Source organism: Acipenser ruthenus, chromosome 9 (assembly GCF_902713425.1).
Source record: "Acipenser ruthenus chromosome 9, fAciRut3.2 maternal haplotype, whole genome shotgun sequence".
Classification (NCBI taxonomy): Eukaryota; Metazoa; Chordata; class Actinopteri; order Acipenseriformes; family Acipenseridae; genus Acipenser; species Acipenser ruthenus.
In genome coordinates, this window is record NC_081197.1 from 24,417,579 (window position 1) to 24,437,182 (window position 19,604).

The 19,604-nt window shown below is 41.7% G+C and overlaps 1 protein-coding gene across 10 annotated transcripts in view; it reads right to left on the bottom strand.

Moving 5' to 3' along the window:
* Positions 1–211: 211 nt before the first annotated feature.
* The window catches only part of arfip2b (ADP-ribosylation factor interacting protein 2b), an 86,726-nt gene continuing 67,333 nt past the window's right edge, over positions 212–19,604 (bottom strand). For all 10 annotated transcript variants that reach the window (XM_059029731.1, XM_059029734.1, XM_059029733.1 and 7 more), the window contains 4 exons: positions 11,432–11,653; positions 9,959–10,116; positions 9,536–9,710; positions 212–2,909 (listed from right to left, as the gene is read on the bottom strand). In XM_059029731.1, coding sequence (XP_058885714.1) covers positions 2,754–2,909; positions 9,536–9,710; positions 9,959–10,116; positions 11,432–11,653 — 711 coding nt within the window. In that variant the 3' untranslated portion in view covers positions 212–2,753. The remainder of the gene's footprint in view (positions 2,910–9,535; positions 9,711–9,958; positions 10,117–11,431; positions 11,654–19,604) is intronic.

Below are 19,604 nucleotides of genomic sequence, written 5' to 3' on the forward strand. Positions count from 1 at the left end.
TGCATATTGCCCATATTGCAACTTGAAACTTGCTTTATTAACCAAAAGTCTAAATTTTAAAAACTTACAAGATAAAACAATGTTCTGCAAATAACATATCCAGACATTTCATTCTGCAAACGGCTTTGTGTAATGTTTTTACTATTTTGCTGCTGCTGCTTTTTTTTTTTTTTAAATCTGTGTCACTAATGAGGAGTGCAAGGACGAATGGTGAAATTCCACAGAAACTCATTTTTTATTATTTTAAATATCATTACATATATACAATCATTCATACACTACAATATCACAGAGCAGCCTGAAAAAAATATTGATTGTACGCAAATAATATAAACCTTTCATTTTTTCTGTCTAATAATTAAAACTACCTATGGAGTGCCTGAAATCTATCACTAGAAATAGTTAAAAGACAAAAACATGGTCCATAAGCACCCCTTTATTTGGGTCAACTATGGGACTTGGTATGCTCATGGGACTGGTCTCATCTGGTTACAGTTCAGGTAGGATAACCGTAAGTACAGCGGCTTAAGGTGAGGAACATTTTGGGTTCAACCTCAGTGACCATATTTACAAGGAAGGCATATTATACTGGTGTATTAAGTGATGGTAAGCTGCTCGCTACTACAGCTATAGAGAAGATCCGTGGCAGAGAAGAGTGCCACAGAAATGTAGAACCCCAGAGCTCTCATTCTGGAAAGAGAAAATGGGTGCCCAATTTAAAGTGAGGAATCCAGGTAAAGGTGTATTTTAAGGAACCCATTCCCTTTGTCATTTCTTATATTAGACTGCCATCTAGTGGTCATAAACTGTATAATTAAAAGTTTCAAAAAAACAAATAAATTGAAACAGAAACAGTGTACCATTCTTTTAAAATATTTTCAATGTTCTAAAACCCTCCAATAAGAACACTTTTAATACCTGAAAAAAAGGCTCCATTGCTGCTTCATAGATACTCGTTACTAAAATGGGAATTTATTATTAATGCCACACTAATAAAAGCTGAAGTAGGCTTATCTTCTACACCCAATCTCCTTCTCTACAAGGATTAATGTGCAAACTGAGACCCAGGACAACTTTTAAATACACGTTAATTATTCATTATCCACCTCTGTAAATTGCACCTTATTTTGTTTGCAGGATTAGAGTTTTAACAGTTTTTTTCTTTGTAAATAAATGAGTAGTGCATATTGATAGTGTTAATGTGGTTGTAAAACAGGTATCACTGCTTCACACCATTCTAGCTTAAGAGATGGGTGCTTACCACTGGCCCATGTTGTCTCCAAATCTCCTAGCTTTTCTTAATGGGCCTCAGTAAAGTCACAGATATGGATTTGAAGTTACTCCTTGCCTCTCACACATTGGTGTTGGGGGAGGTGTGGGTTCTCGCATCTGCTTTTTTTACAAGATATGCAAATGCTACTAAAAATTTCAACTAGGTTTTTCTTGTAATGCTGGGATTTGTAGTATTAATATCTTTGTCTGTTGGAACAGTGGAATACATATTTAATGTGGTAATTATGGAGAGCAATGGTTGTATAGCTTATTTGCGCTATGAAAATTTGTCATACTGTTAATCAGGAACTTTGTTCAGCAAAAGATGCGTTGTGGTTTGTATGACAAACACATAATGTGCTCCCAGGTAGAGAATCCTTTGTGGTCAGAATGAAGCAGCCCGAGCCCCTCGGTGTTACCACTGAAATGTCTGCTGCATGGTCAGCTCCACAAAACACTTAACTGATTCTTAAAAACATTACCTTTTGTTTTTTTACATACATAAATATTGCCTGTATTCATACCAAATACTCATTAACAGATTTACCCCCAACTTCCTGCAGGAGCATATTTAATTTCTAGATGGAATATATAGACCAAGTTAAAAAACAGGGTTATCATAGTAAATGTATCATATGAAAGATACTAACATCACAAACCTGGTTCCCTGAAATAGAAATGTTCTCCATTATCGATTGGGATATACCTCTGTATAGCGTGTCCCCAGCAAACCAATCGATAATGGAAAGGGAACCACAGAATTCACCATGCAGTGTTTCAGACCAAATACCTGGATGGCGAGTCATTTTTAATTTCCTATAAATTCCACCACAGCATTGCTTTTTTTTTTTATCAAACTGTTATTTTTTTCTATTATGATAATGACTGAATGGTAATTATTTGTCCCCTATAGGGGGTCAGAAAAAAGCCATTTCAATATCATTATAGCATTTGATCTGGAACTCTGCATGACAAATTCAAGGATCAGTATCATTATATGCATTTCAACCAAATTCTAGAGGTTACGGTAAACCTTGTGAACCTGGCTTGGGTTGTTACACAGGCTGTAGAGTCACAATATCCCATTAGAAGCAAACAATTCATTACAAAAGACGCTTATCCAGACGCTGGATTTTCTGGGTATCAGCAGGGTTAGCTAGTGACTGAAGTACATAGAACAGATAGATATAGCCACCAAGCTGCCCTGCTGGCTGCAGTCACAAGGATGGCAACTGTTACCCGACTATTACTTTCAATCAAATATTACAAACCTCATCATAAATATATATTTATGCTAACTGCCATGGCATTTGAAAAACTGAAAGTTCTTTAAAACGCAAGAAGAGGGGGGGATGGGGACAGGGGGACAGGGGAACAGTCCACTTCTCCACCACTGCTGTTTTACAGGCCTTCCCTGGCCCTGCGCTCACTGGCTGTCTTGGTCTGTTGGTCATTCGGTGTGTTCCTTGGAAAGTGAGATCTCATTGCTCCTCCAGCCACGATGGTTTGTCCGCACCAGGGGGCTTTAGCTTGATGTTGAATTGCTTGAGGGTCTGTTCAAGCTGCTGCTGGTTCCCTGCAAAGTAGGCTGAGATTGCATTGTGGAACAGGAGCAGTTGTTTGTGCATCACCTTCACCTGAAATATCAAGCAACAGGACACGAATGAGTGGATTACAACCCAGAATATCCGGAAATGGACAAGAGGTAAGTGAAGTATTCTGATACTGTACTGTTCATATTTATTGCCTGGGATACTGACAACAAGCAAGCGCTTGCTCTCACCCTTGTGTATCACTGCCATTTAACAAGAATGGATTCCTCATATTATTTCGCCTCTGTCTGCCAAATATATCCAAGCATAAAGGCACAGTTTACCATTGAATTCGCCTATACTTATTTCACCACTACAACTAATCAGAGGTGCTTCATTCTACTGTTTTTTGTGTTTAAAACAAGTGCTGCCAGTGTTTTCATTTTTGTTTATAAATTGCTTATAAAAAACGTGTTTGGAAAATGCTTAACTATTAAAATGAAAATATAAAATTCATGCTAAGACTGCAAAAGTGTGAACAACTTTTACATGCAAAACTGACACCAATTTTTGTTTCGAAACACAAACCATTTGGCAAATTGTTTAAAGCATTTTTTCTGACTAAACTGATGTTTGAAGCTAAAGTTCGTGGAATCTACTGTACAAAAGGAAAAGACTACTCTACTTGGAATTTCATTGGCTAAGATGATCTGAGGGGGGATATTATTCTCTTACCCATTCATGTTATTTACTTTCCAGTTCTTGGCTGGTTTCTGTTTTTCATCACTTAAACTTATTTTTCTTTTTTTAAATATTTAAGTTCATAGCCACCAGCCTAGCAGAGAAGACCATTTCAACTGGCCATAGTTCAGTACTGAACAAGGGCTTTTAGTGTCATCAATGTTACACAAAGTTAGAGCGATGCCTGTGTGAGCTTCCTTGCTGACAATTGCTTTGTGATGTGCTGGTTGATTTAATTTCTGCTTTAAAGATGATCGATTAACATTAACTCTTTGCGGTCCTATGTCGGACTTGGTCCGAGATTATTATTTTCCCTTTCCGGTCCAATGACGGACCCTGTCCGTTATCATCAAAAAGATGTAAAAAAACGGTCTCTAGTCGTTTTTTCTCTGGAAAAAGCAGAGAAAACCATTCAATGGCCGAGTGAGACCAATAGGAGCCGAGAGAAGCCGAAAAAAAGTCTTTATATCTAAAGAAAAAGATTCTACAAGCATCAGTCAGTTTCGCTCTATTTCCCTATTAAATGTAGAAGGCAAGATTTTCTTCAGCATTATTGCTCAGATTGTCAAATTACCTATTAAAGAACTGCTTCACTGACACTTCAGTACAAAAAGCAGGCATTCCAGGTTTCCCAGGAGGCTGTGTAGTCCAGTGGTTAAAGAAACGGGCTTGTAACAAGGAGGTCCCTGGTTCAAATCCCACCTCAGCCACTGACTCATTGTGTGACCCTGAGCAAGTCACTTAACCTCCTTGTGCTCCGTCTTTCGGGTGAGACGTAGTTGTAAGTGACTCTGCAGCTGATGCATAGTTCACACACCCTAGTCTCTGTAAGTTGCCTTGGATAAAGACGTCTGCTAAATAAACAAATAATCATAATGCTTAGAACACATCAATGTGATCTGGCAACAAATTCAATCAGCTAAAAAGGAGAGGAAGGAGGAGCTCCTTCCTCTCCTTTTTAGCTGATTGATTGGATTTGGCTAATGCATATACAGTGCCTTGCGAAAGTATTCGGCCCCCTTGAACTTTGCGACCTTTTGCCACATTTCAGGCTTCAAACATAAAGATATGAAACTGTAATTTTTTGTGAAGAATCAACAACAAGTGGGACACAATCATGAAGTGGAACGAAATTTATTGGATATTTCAAACTTTTTTAACAAATAAAAAACTGAAAAATTGGGCGTGCAAAATTATTCAGCCCCTTTACTTTCAGTGCAGCAAACTCTCTCCAGAAGTTCAGTGAGGATCTCTGAATGATCCAATGTTGACCTAAATGACTAATGATGATAAATAGAATCCACCTGTGTGTAATCAAGTCTCCGTATAAATGCACCTGCACTGTGATAGTCTCAGAGGTCCGTTTAAAGCGCAGAGAGCATCATGAAGAACAAGGAACACACCAGGCAGGTCCGAGATACTGTTGTGGAGAAGTTTAAAGCCGAATTTGGATACAAAAAGATTTCCCAAGCTTTAAACATCCCAAGGAGCACTGTGCAAGCGATAATATTGAAATGGAAGGAGTATCAGACCACTGCAAATCTACCAAGACCTGGCCGTCCCTCTAAACTTTCAGCTCATACAAGGAGAAGACTGATCAGAGATGCAGCCAAGAGGCCCATGATCACTCTGGATGAACTGCAGAGATCTACAGCTGAGGTGGGAGACTCTGTCCATAGGAGACTCTGCACAAATCTGGCCTTTATGGAAGAGTGGCAAGAAGAAAGCCATTTCTTAAAGATATCCATAAAAAGTGTTGTTTACAGTTTGCCACAAGCCACCTGGGAGACACACCAAACATGTGGAAGAAGGTGCTCTGGTCAGATGAAACCAAAATCGAACTTTTTGGCAACAATGCAAAACGTTATGTTTGGCGTAAAAGCAACACAGCTCATCACCCTGAACACACAATCCCCACTGTCAAACATGGTGGTGGCAGCATCATGGTTTGGGCCTGCTTTTCTTCAGCAGGGACAGGGAAGATGGTTAAAATTGATGGGAAGATGGATGGAGCCAAATACAGGACCATTCTGGAAGAAAACCTGATGGAGTCTGCAAAAGACCTGAGACTGGGACGGAGATTTGTCTTCCAACAAGACAATGATCCAAAACATAAAGCAAAATCTACAATGGAATGGTTCACAAATAAACATATCCAGGTGTTAGAATGGCCAAGTCAAAGTCCAGACCTGAATCCAATCGAGAATCTGTGGAAAGAACTGAAAACTGCTGTTCACAAATGCTCTCCATCCAACCTCACTGAGCTCGAGCTGTTTTGCAAGGAGGAATGGGCAAAAATTTCAGTCTCTCAATGTGCAAAACTGATAGAGACATACCCCAAGCGACTTACAGCTGTAATCGCAGCAAAAGGTGGCGCTACAAAGTATTAACTTAAGGGGGCTGAATAATTTTGCACACCCAATTTTTCAGTTTTTTATTTGTTAAAAAAGTTTGAAATATCCAATAAATTTCGTTCCACTTCATGATTGTGTCCCACTTGTTGTTGATTCTTCACAAAAAATTACAGTTTCATATCTTTATGTTTGAAGCCTGAAATGTGGCAAAAGGTCGCAAAGTTCAAGGGGGCCGAATACTTTCGCAAGGCACTGTACTTCAGTGCCACATGAACTTCTTTGGGCAGCATTTAATTTTTTCAGTGTAACGATAACTAACAAATTTAGTGAAAGCCTACTTTGGAGATTTGAAATTTAGTTTTTCAACTTCAGAATTCAGCACTACATGGCAATGCCTAGAAGTTGGAATAATGGCAGGATGCACCATTTCTCCACTGGCTTTTACCATGGCAATGGAAGTAATTATTAGGGCATCAAAATGGGTAGTGGGAGGGGAGCGCTTGGCTTCTGGAATGCGACTACCACCAATTCGAGCATACATGGATGACATGACAACCATGACTACAACAGTAGCCTGCACTAATCGGTTACTGGGCAAATTAACCAATAACATTGAATGGGCATGAATGCAATTCAAGCACACTAAATCAAGGAGCATCTCTATAATTAAAGGTAAAGTAGTAAATAAAAAGGTTCTACATTAATGGTGAGGCAATACCAACAGTGTCTGAGAAGCCAGTGAAAAGTCTTGGGAGACGGTAAGACGGGGATCTAAAGGACACAGTTTGTGTGGGAGAAGTTAGACAACAAGCAGTGGAAAGGTTGAAGAGCACAGACAGCAGCGCTTTACCCGGCAAACTGAAACACAGGTGCTTTCAGTTTGGTCAAACTGCCAAGGCTGCTGTGGCCACTTACTGTGTACGAGGTTTCTTTGACAACAGTTGAGAAGCTGGAAGCTTTAATCAGTTCATACATCAGGAAATGTTTGGGAGTTCTACGCTGCCTCAGCAGAGTGGGAGTTTATGGTAAAGGAATACTGCAGGTACCAGTCTCTGCTCTAACCGAGGAGTTTAAGTGCGCCAAGGTCCGACTGGAAACTACATTAGTAGAGTCATGCAACAAATGCATGAGAGGAAGCACCTGTGTTGAAAGCTGGAAGAAAGTGGGTCTTAGCCAAGGACGGTTTACTTGGCACCATGACCAGGTGTTGCGATGTCTGGCCTTAGCATTGGAAGACAAGTGTAACATGACCAATAAGTTGCCACCTGTTCCATCAAAACATTACACACAAAAGACAACATTCCTCCATCCAGGAGAGCAGCCACCAAGAAAAGGTGTTAAAACCAAGCCTCGCCCAGGACAACTGGAAGCTGTTAGAGACTGGAAAATGCTGGCAGATGTTGGTCAACAGCTTATTTTTCCATCTGAGACTGCCACCACTAACCTTCGACCAGACATTGTCTTGTGGTCTGGATCAGCACGTCTTGCTCATCTGGTAGTGTTAACAGTGTCATGAGAGGAAGAAACTTCGGTATGCTCAACTAGCCAATGAAGCGGAACAGTGATGATGGAGAGTCCGGGTTTACCCAGAGGAGGTGGGTTGTGGAGGATTTGTGGCACACTCTACAACCCGGTTTCTCAGAGATGTTGAGTTCAGTGGTCAAGAGTTGTGTCGCACAGTGAAGAACTTATCTGAAGCAGCAGAAAGGAATAGCAACTGGCTGTGGTTGAGACAGAAAGATTCTGGCTGGGAATCTCAAGCACAATAGAAAGAAAGAAACGCTGATTTACGGGTAAGTAAGCTGGGCTGAGCTGAGTGGGGGGCTGAGGGGGGTGATGCTGGGACGCCAGAATCACCATCGAGCCCTCTTGAGGTGTCGTGGGCTAGTTGACGAAACACCAAGGATGGCAGATGCCCACTTGACCCCAGAGATGTACCCTACTTAGCTCAATCCAGACGGTTGTCATGCTGATGCGCTGGGGAGACCGCACTGTGGTTGATCCCCGGAGCCAACATCGCAACCGTTGTGTGTGAAGATGTGCTGGGCAGGCAAAATAATTAGATCCCTGGAGCCATCATTACACTTCAGCCATCAACACTGGGCAGCAAGATATCTACATCATCAGATGGAAAGAAATGCAAATGGATGGAGACATCTATGGATCACATTAGTTTACTGTAAAGCTACGTCTTAGTTGGTGCTTATCTTGGCGAGAACCAAGTTCAAATCAGTATGAAGTTTTAACATCTACTCTCATGTAATGGAAATCAGCCCAATTGTTTATTTCAACCTGGCTCACCGCTGCTACCCCTGCTTTATTTCAACCTGGCTCACCGCTGCTACCCCTGCTTTGACTCGGGTGGGATGAAGACGGACACATGTGTCCTCCAAAACGTGTGCTGTCAGCCGTCCGCTTCTTTTAACTCTGCAGGCCCGCCATGCAGTCACCTCAGAGCTACAGCGTCAGACAACCACGCAGCTCTGAGCAACTTACAGGCAGGGCCGCAGACACCTCGCCAGTCAACAGGGGTCGCTGGTGCGTGGTGAGCCGAGGACCTCCCTCCCCCCCCCCCGGCGGTGCTCAGCAAATTGTGTGCTGCCAACTGGGAACTCCCGTCCACGGTCAGCAGTGGAATAGCTTGGACTCGAACCAGCGACCTCCAGGCTATGGGGGGAATCCTACACTCCATGTGGTGTGCCTTTACCGGATGCGCCACTTGGGAGCCCCAATACTACATACATTTAATACAGTTATGGAATTTCTCTTTTTCCCTAAATAAAAAAAACAATCCCACCAAACTCAATGGAACTGGTTAACAGCAGGAATGAACTCAACCAGTGCATACAATCAGGCAGTCAGCAGGAAACTTGTTTGAGGTGTTTAAGGTAAGTGTAATTAGTCTCTCTCTAACCTCTAATCTCACACTGGAGAAACATAAAGCCCATGTGGGACTGTGGCAAAGTGCCCCGCCCCTGTGTGCATTTGTGTGTTCTGTGTATGTATGTATGCGTGCGTATGTTAATGTTGGTGTATAGATTGGTACACGGGATATAAACTGGTCTGTGTTTCACGTGTGTTTAAAGTGTATAATTATATTTAGGCACGAGGATGGCACATCACTTCACGTGCAGATAAAATATGTATAATGTGTGGCACAGGGTTGCACAGAATTAATTCACGTGCTGGGATTCAAGTGAATAATTAATTAGTAATTGAATCCCAGCACAATAGTATATATAGATGCACATTTCATTCAGTCAGGGTTAGGTGTTCAGAGAGGGGAGAACGGGAGAGAGAGAGGAGAGTTAAAATCAGCGTAATTATAAATATAATAAGTGTATTCTCACCGTGTTTGTTCGTCTCCGTTTCACCTGTGTGTTAGTGTCTAGTCGTTTTGTCTGTCTGTTTATTTTGGCGTCAAGTGCCGTGTCCTGTTTTGTGTACCGTTTAAAACCTTTTATTTGTTATTAAACGCTGAGTGCCACCATTGCACTCGGCTCATCACAACAACCGTCTGTGTTTGTGTATTCCTTTCTGGTCTGACGCCACCCACTCTGGCCGTCTTTGTGACAGGGACCCATTCCACTCTACCTTTAACAATAAAGAATGAATCGCCCTCTCTACTCCGTGTACCTTGTTCTCCTCCAGAAACTTGAGTTTGATGGTGACGTCACTTCTCAGCCTCTCATACTTTTCCTTGTGTATCTGAAACTGCTGCTGTGCTGTGTCAATGCGGGAAAGGGTGACAGCATCGCGAGGACCCATGTTTAACTCCTCCAAGTCTGCTCGGTAGGCATCAAATTCCAGCCTGGGTGAGGAGACAGGAACTGTATCACTGTTTAGATATCAGATTTATAGGTGTATTCAAGGCTGATACATTCAAGTCCAGGTCATGACAAAAGTCCAGGTCAACTTTTGAAAAACAATTTGAGCCCAAGTCAGAAGTTGATCTGATAACTTAAGATTTTAATATGTGTACATCTCTGAATATTTAATGAGCTAACACATTCCAGAAGAACAGAGAAAAACAAGTCTGATTTTGCCTGTGGTGGTTACCTTGCATTCTCATAGAGTTTGACAGTCATCAGCGTGTCCTCCATGGTTTTGTTGGCCAGTGTGTTTATGCTGGCAACAAAGAAATTGATGGCCCCCAGAAGAGTTTCCCCATTCTTACACAGCAGTTTCTGTGTCTCAGCATTGTATCCAAACTCGTCCTGCACATCAGAAAGACATTTGATCTGGAAACACTTGATTGTAAAATTGTAAACCTCAGGTTATTTATAGTTGAATCTCTCTGTGCAGCAATATGTTAACTCATAGTTTGCTATATTTATTTACTTATTTTTAAACAGAAATTGGTTAAAAATATGTTAAGAAGAAAAATGTTCAACATTTATCATGCCTGAGCATGCATTCTTCTGATTTGAGTGCAGAACTTCACACATGAGTTATATTTATACCTGGAGGTCTTCAGTCAATACTATTGCTTATTTATTTGTTTACTTTAAATATTCTTATTGTCACTATATTTTATGATGTGTTTATAGTCTTACATCACATTGATCTTCTACAATATAATGATTCTCAATCTAAACAGATTTTAATTCCAGCACTGCCACTGGAAGTTGATTAGGTCCTACAGGACTGTCCTTAAAAGGATGAAATGTATTTATACACAAATATACACTATATTCACAATCTTTGGAAGTGGTTTGAGAACATAACTAAAAACAGGATCTACAGCTATAGCCAAAAGGTTTGCATCACCCCAGTCTTTGTATGTGTGACAAAAGTTGAAGCAATCTCTGATTTATTTTTTTTTGCTCAGAAGGTGCTTCTTAGCAGGCCTCAGACATCTTCTTACGGTCCGTACAGATGCCTTTACTCCAACTTCTTTCCATTGCCACAGTAAGTGGACACTACTGGCTGTCCAATCTCTCAAACTTGAACAACATAGGTGGCGATCCTGACGAGCAGTGCTGACTTGGGCGTACAGACCTGGGGGCAGCTTTACAGCTTCCAGTCTTCTTATATTGGATATATCTGGATGATCCTAGATACTGTGCTTTGGCTAGCATAACCTCCACTGGCTATCAGATGACTGCTAAAACCTTACTTATGAAGTGCAATGATGGCAGAGCATTTTTCTGAGGCTTGCTCTGAAGATAAAAAAAATCTATGTAAAAATCATGCCTTTAAAGCTTAAATCCACTCGGTACCACTTCTAATTGTCAATTTGATTACTTCTAATTGAGTAACACATGTCAACATTTGTGATGTCTTTTCGGAAATCATGTGTTTTCAAATTAGATTTCAAAATGTCACATTTTTCAATTTGTCAGTTTTCAGTTAAGTATATGGAAAACTACAAAGCGGTATGCAATTTTATATGTTAATGCAACATTATTCAGCAGGTTTCATTGGACTTTATGAAGCAATAGACAATTCTAGGGTGATGCAAAACTTTTGGCCATATCGGTAGGTATCCAAAGTTCAGGTGTATGTGATATGATATACTGACAGGGCTACCTGTAATTCAGGTGATTTCTGGCTCAGGTCAGCGAAGGTGTCCCCTAGCGCACGTTGCGTCTGCACCATGCTGTAGAAGTGGTTGGTGAGCGCCCTTGCCAGCCGCAGGATGTTCTCATATTTGCGCTTGGTGTCCCGCAGTACATCAATCTGAGCCTCTAATTCCAGGTCCACAGTGCGTAATCCACGGCCAAACCTCTCAGAAATCATCTGCTTTGTACACTAGACATCCAGAGAAAGAATGAGAGTCAGAATGATAGAAGGCTGGTGGTAAGAGTAAGAAGAGGGTGGAAATGACATGAAGCGACAGGGTGTATGACAGCAACAATCTGCATTTTCGTTGTGACAATTCGAAAAGTGTACTATTTGTCATATGTACTAAGAGAAAATAGGTTAATGAAGAGAGCCACAATATACTAATTTAAATATCTGTTGTATTCTCTTAGTGAGATCTCTAGCATTGCGAGTCGTGCAATGTTTTTTTAAATAAATAATGAAAGGCAGTTTAATCCCATCAGATTCTATAGTGGGGACCCCACCTTCACCCCCAAAATAAAAAATGTGTTTCTATCAAAAAGCTTTTCATAAATCACACAGCAGCCCCTCGCTAACCACACATATCTGTCCGACATAAGGAGGTGTCAGGTTTTTAAAAAATACAATAAAATCATACACACATATGTTTATAGTGCTTAATATATTTTAAATGTATAAATCATTGCGCTGAAATAATACTAATGTATTTTGGGAAGACTAGACACTACATTATGTAAAAAAAAAAAAAAAATGTTCATACTGCCTTTTAAAGGTTTGCTAATTGCAACATCCTTTCGAAGTTCTTAACAAATTGATGCAATTGTAATTGTCCATGAGCCCGGCTAGTTGGTCGGTACCACTTTTGGGGGCAAATTGTGAGTGGTGTCAGTTTTTAGGTCTAGTCAAGAGCTTTTAAAAATATATATGACAGCAGTGTTGCGGATATAGCTTTATATGCAAAATCCAAGATGGCCAGCAGTTTTCTGAGTTTATCACATTACTACATATGTCATGCAAGCATTGTTAAATATGGCACATTGTGTCTAATTGTTTTTAAATTAGACTTTTCTAGGAAAGGATATGAAAACAGTCAAATAATTAGTATATATATATATGGATGGATGGATGGATGAAGGCTATATTTGCATCCTGAGCCATTCGAAAAAAATGGCATAATAGCACCGTAGTGACGTAAAAATGTCATAATTCCTCTAAGGGGAAAATATACTTTAACTTTGACCCATTCGACCACTTTCATCAAACACATAATGTCTCATTTTCAATAATTTCATTAATGAGCAACAAAATGAGAATACGTTTAAAAAAAAAAAAAAGTATGTTCGTATCTCAGAGAAACTGGAGAGGAACGGGAAATTAAAAACATTCCTGTCAATGCCTTTCAAAAATTCAAACATTCGACGACACCCACAATTCGTGTTGTTTAGCCACTTTTAACAAGTCTGTCTCTGTTTTACAATCATCCTTCACCAAAGGGAGCACCAACCAAGCGAGTGACACAAATCTTTGACTCTGACAGAGACTAATACAAAAAAAAAGCATACCCCTTTGAAACACATTTTCCTTAAAAATACGCAGTTCACCATCTACCCAGTTTAATTCACCGTTCCTGAATTATCAAAAATAACATTTTATTTAAGATTCTTTAATATTGACTTAATGTATGTTTTATTATTCATTACATTCACTTGCAATTTGAACCTTAACACACGTTTATTGTTTTTTTTTTTATTACAGATATATATAAAAAAAAAAATAATAGGATGAACTTCAGTGAGTTAAAGGAAAATAATTCCATCTCAGGTTTCTGTGACAGTTTATAAAGCACTCGACCTAACACTCTCGTAGTTTATGACGTCAAATAAACCCAAGATGGAATTATTTTCCTGTTGTCATCGTTTACATACCCCAGTGGAAATTTCTTGAAAACAAATTATAGTGAAAAATCTTTTGTAGCAAAAGTTTTGTTTTTGTGGATGAGGAAAAAAGTTAATTCAAAAGTAAATAAAAAAATGCTAATTCAAAAGTATTCATACCCTTTGATGCTATGATAGTATTGTCTGCAAGGTGCTAGAAATCTCAATATGATAATACAGAACCTAATTCTAATAACAATCTGAAATTAACTGCCAAAGATATTCAAAGTGAATTGGCTGCAAGTGGGACTGGAGTTTTGTGGTAAAGTGGTTGATTATGTACAGGTGCAGGAGTGATACAGTGTACAATGAACAAACAGAGAATTGTAATCCAGATAGAAAAATGGTTTTATTGATTATAATCCCGGTCTGGTTACCAAACAATAACTCCAGGCAATGCACAACAATGTGTAATGCACTGGAAGTAAATCAACAGGTTACAGGCCCAAATAATAAATACACGTATCCAGACTGGACGACTTCCCGACCCGGGGAAAGAACTGTCAGACCAGCCCGTCCAAAGAACCCTGTTCTCGCTACTTAGCGCCCTCACAGGTCGGGAGGGAGATTTACAACCAAGACGCATTGTATTTGTCACAGGTTTCCATTTCAACCATAAGTCGAGTATTGCATTGTGAAGGTCACAATGGTAGCCAAGGAAAAAGTCACTCTTAGTAAAGAGTCTTAGGACAATCGCTTAAAGTTTGCAAAACAGCATTTGAATGATGGATATGAGTTTTGTGGAGTGATGAAATTAAAATCGAGCTATTTGGTCACACTGATAGATGTTACGTTTGGAGAAAGTCTTGTGAGGAGTACAAAGAAAAGAACACCATACCTACTGTCAAACATGGAGGCGGTAATATCCTTCTATGTGGCTGTTTTTCCTCTAATGGCACAGGAAATGTAGTTATATTACATGGTAAAATGGATTCCATAGCATACCAAAAAGATATTGGTCAATCATCTGAAACTCTCCGCTACAAAACTTGGTTTAAAGCGCAACTGAACGTTCCAACACAACAACGATCCAAAGCACACATCAAAATCTACTTCAGAATGGTTAAAGAAGAATGAAATCAAGGTTCTGGAATGGCCTAGTCAAAGTCCTGATCTAAATCCGATTGAGAATCTTTGGTATGAGTTGAAGAAGGCTGTGCACAAGAGAAGTCCTCAGAATTTGAATTAACTGGAACAATTTTGCATTGAAGAATGGTCAAAAATCACTAAAGAATCATGGCAAAAGCTAATTGACAAATATCCTAATCACTTAAAAGAGGTTATTATTGCTAAAGGTGCCTCAACAAGCTATAATTTTCCTTGTCAAGGTATGAATAGTATTGAATGATCATTTTTGGAGTTTTGCAAAAAAATTGCTGAAATAAATAATTGTACACATTATTTCTTGTAACTTTTTTTTCCTCATCCACAAAAGCAAAACTTTTGCTACAAAAGATTTTTCCTAAAAGTCTTTAAGAACATAAAGTTTACAAACGAGAAGAGGCCATTCAGCCCATCTTGCTTGTTTGGTTGTTAGTAGCTTATTGATCCCAGAATCTCATCAAGCAGCTTCTTGAAGGATCCCAGGGTGTCAGCTTCAACAACATTACTGGGGAGTTGGTTCCAGACCCTCACAATTCTCTGTGTAAAAAAGTGCCTCCTATTTTCTGTTCTGAATGCCCCTTTATCGAATCTCCATTTGTGATCCCTGGTCCTTGTTTCTTTTTTCAGGTCAAAGTCGTCCCCTGGGTTGACATTGTCTATACCTTTTAGGATTTTGAATGTTTGAATCAGATTGCCGCGTAGTCTTCTTTGTTCAAGACTGAATAGATTCAATTCTTTTAGCATGTCTGCATACGACATTTTGGCCATTTTGTTTTAGATTTAGATTTGTCTACTTTTGGGATGTAATTGTTTTGCGCCTTTAGTACTACATTTTTAAAAAAACAGCCATCCTTTTTCTGTGGATGTTTTCTCTATTTTACTCCAATCTACTTCTGTTAGTCTCTGTTTCATACCTTCATAGTTTGCTTTTCTAAAATTGTAAACCTTAGCTTTAGTCATTACTTTTGGGGTTTTAAAAACTATTTCAAATGAGACCATGTTGTGGTCTGAGTTTGCCAATGGCTCTCTGACCTCTGTTTTAGTTATTCTGTCTTCATTATTTGAAGAGACTAAATCAAGGCATGCCTCCCCTTTAGTCGGTGCCATGACAAATTGCGTTAGGAAGCAGTCATTTGTCATTTCCACCTTTTCAATTTCGTCTGTCATGCCCCCCATCGGGTTCTCCCATTTTATATGGAGGAAGTTGAAATCCCCCCTTAGTATGGCTTCTCCTTTTCTACATGCATTTCGAATGTCATTGTATAACAGATTATTTTGCTCAGCGTCTGAATTTGGCGGTCTATAGCATGCTCCTATTATTATGCCCTTTGAATTTGTGTCCATTATTCTGACCCATATTGATTCTGCATTGTTTTCTTTGTCCTGATTTAACACCCGGGCTTCAAGACTATTTCTTATGTATAGCGCTACCCCTCCGCCTCTTCTGTCCTGCCTGTCTTTCCTATACAGTGTGTACCCTCTAATATTATATTTGTCTCCATCACTCTCAGACAACCACGTTTCTGTAACACCTATCACATCGTAGTTACTTGTTAGTGCAGTAGCTTCAAGTTCTAACATTTTGTTTCTGAGACTTCTAGCATTAAGATAAATACATTTAATAGTTGTCCAATGTTCAGTTTTTTAGCGGACTGAAGCAGGTTCTCTTGCAGTATTTCCCTGTATTTTGCACCATCCATTCTTCCTTCAATTTTAACAAGATGCCAGTCCCTGCTGATGAGACGCATCCCCACAGCATGATGCTGCCACCACCATACTTCACTGTAGGGATGGTGTGTCTTGAGGCATGGGCAGTGTTAGGTTAGGCCACACATAGCGCTTTGAGTTTTGGCCAAAAAGCTCTATCTTGGTCTCATCTGACCACAAAACCTTTTCCCACATCGCAGCTGGGTCACTCTCATGCTTTCTGGCAAACTCCAGACATGCTTTCAGATGGTACTTTTTGAGTAACGGCTTCTTTCTTGCTACCCTCCCATACAGGCCAGTGTTATGCAGAGCTCTTGATATGGTTGACTGGTGCACCATTACTCCACTCCCAGCCACTGAACTCTGTAGCTCCTTCAAAGTGATTGTTGGCCTCTCTGTGGCTTCTCTCACAAGTCTCCTTCTTGTTTGAGCGCTGAGTTTTGAGGGACGGCCTTTTCTTGGCAGTGCCTGGGTGGTGTGATGCAGCTTCCACTTCCTGATTATGTATCCAACTGTGCTCATTGGGATATCCAAACACTTGGATATTATTTTGTACCCTTTCCCTAATCTATGCATTTGTATTACTTTATCTCCAACTTCTGTAGAATGCTCTTTGGTCTTCATTTTCCTTCAGATTCACAGCCTGACCAATGATCCTTCAAAAGTGGGGTTTTTATCCAGAAAATGTGACAGCAACTTTAATGGTTCACAGGTGGAGGCCAATGGTAAGGTAATTGTATCCTCGTTAGGGCAATTTCTTTCATCGGTGTAAACTGGGAGCTTCCACAGAACAGGGGTAGAATACTTATGCAAGCAAGATATTTCAGTTTTTTATTGTTCTTAAAAATATTTCCCAACATAAAACCAATGTCACCTTACAATAATTGATTTTGAGTTTCAGTGTTTTAAAATAAAATATCAAACAGAACGAAATTTCAATGTACCATTTGTAATTCAGTAATATGAGAGAATTGGTCAGGGGTCTGAATACTTTTGCAAGGCACTGTATATTCATCTGTTCAAACGAGGAAACACAATCACATGCATAAAATTTGAAACTAATGTAAATTCCACAAGCTTAAATCTGCATATTGTTTTAATGCAATGTTAAGGTCTTATGAAATCAACTAATGGTTCTGAAATGTACATATTTAAAGCAGGTATACATCAGTAGCCTATTCAATACTTATTGAAAAACGCAGACGTTCCTGAACCCTGATCACCAGCTCCCCAAACGAAGACGTACCTGAACCCTGATCGCCAGCTCCCCAAACGAAGCCGTTCCTGAACCCTGATCGCCAGCTCCCCAAACGAAGCCGTTCCTGAACCCTGATCGCCAGCTCCCCAAACGAAGACGTTCCTGAACCCTGATCGCCAGCTCCCCAAACGAAGCCGTTCCTGAACCCTGATCGCCAGCTCCCCAAACGAAGCCGTTCCTGAACCCTGATCGCCAGCTCCCCAAACAAAGCCGTTCCTGAACCCTGATCGCCAGCTCCCCAAACGAAGCCGTTCCTGAACCCTGATCGCCAGCTCCCCAAACGCAGACGTTCCTGAACCCTGATCGCCAGCTCCCCAAACGCAGACGTTCCTGAACCCTGATCACCAGCTCCCCAAACGAAGACGTACCTGAACCCTGATCGCCAGCTCCCCAAACGAAGACGTACCTGAACCCTGATCGCCAGCTCCCCAAACGCAGACGTTCCTGAACCCTGATCGCCAGCTCCCCAAACGAAGACGTACCTGAACCCTGATCGCCAGCTCCCCAAACGAAGCCGTTCCTGAACCCTGATCGCCAGCTCCCCAAACGAAGCCGTTCCTGAACCCTGATCGCCAGCTCCCCAAACGAAGCCGTTCCTGAACCCTGATCGTCAGCTCCCCAAACGAAGACGTTCCTGAACCCTGATCGCCAGGTCCCCAAACGAAGACGTTCCTGAACCCTGATCGCCAGGTCCCCAAACGAAGACGTTCCTGAACCCTGATCGCCAGGTCCCCAAACGAAGACGTACCTGAACCCTGATCGGCTCCCCAAACGAAGACGTTCCTGAACCCTGATCGCCAGCTCCCTAAACGAAGACGTTCCTGAACCCTGATCGCCAGCTCCCCAAATGAAGACGTTCCTGAACCCTGATCGCCAGCTCCCCAAACGCAGACGTACCTGAACCCTGATCGCCAGCTCCCCAAACGAAGACGTTCCTGAACCCTGATCGCCAGCTCCCCAAACGAAGCCGTTCCTGAACCCTGATCGCCAGCTCCCCAAACAAAGCCGTTCCTGAACCCTGATCGCCAGCTCCCCAAACGAAGCCGTTCCTGAACCCTGATCGCCAGCTCCCCAAACGAAGCCGTTCCTGAACCCTGATCGCCAGCTCCCCAAACGCAGACGTTCCTGAACCCTGATCACCAGCTCCCCAAACGAAGACGTACCTGAACCCTGATCGCCAGCTCCCCAAACGAAGACGTACCTGAACCCTGATCGCCAGCTCCCCAAACGCAGACGTTCCTGAACCCTGATCGCCAGCTCCCCAAACGAAGACGTACCTGAACCCTGATCGCCAGCTCCCCAAACGAAGCCGTTCCTGAACCCTGATCGCCAGCTCCCCAAACGAAGCCGTTCCTGAACCCTGATCGCCAGCTCCCCAAACGAAGCCGTTCCTGAACCCTGATCGTCAGCTCCCCAAACGAAGACGTTCCTGAACCCTGATCGTCAGCTCCCCAAACGAAGACGTTCCTGAACCCTGATCGCCAGGTCCCCAAACGAAGACGTTCCTGAACCCTGATCGCCAGGTCCCCAAACGAAGACGTACCTGAACCCTGATCGGCTCCCCAAACGAAGACGTTCCTGAACCCTGATCGCCAGCTCCCTAAACGAAGACGTTCCTGAACCCTGATCGCCAGCTCCCCAAACGAAGACGTTCCTGAACCCTGATCGCCAGCTCCCCAAACGCAGACGTACCTGAACCCTGATCGCCAGCTCCCCAAACGAAGCCGTTCCTGAAGCCTGATCGCCAGCTCCCCAAACGAAGCCGTTCCTGAACCCTGATCGCCAGCTCCCCAAACGAAGCCGTTCCTGAACCCTGATCGGCTCCCCAAACGAAGACGTTCCTGAACCCTGATCACCAGCTCCCCAAACGAAGACGTTCCTGAACCCTGATCGCCAGCTCCCCAAACGAAGACGTTCCTGAACCCTGATCGCCAGCTCCCCAAACGAAGACGTTCCTGAACCCTGATCGCCAGCTCCCCAAACGAAGACGTTCCGAACCCTGATCGCCAGCTCCCCAAACGAAGACGTTCCTGAACCCTGATCGCCAGGTCCCCAAACGAAGACGTACCTGAACCCTGATCGCTGAGTGCCTTGCAAAAGTATTCAGACCCCTGACCAATTCTCTCATATTACT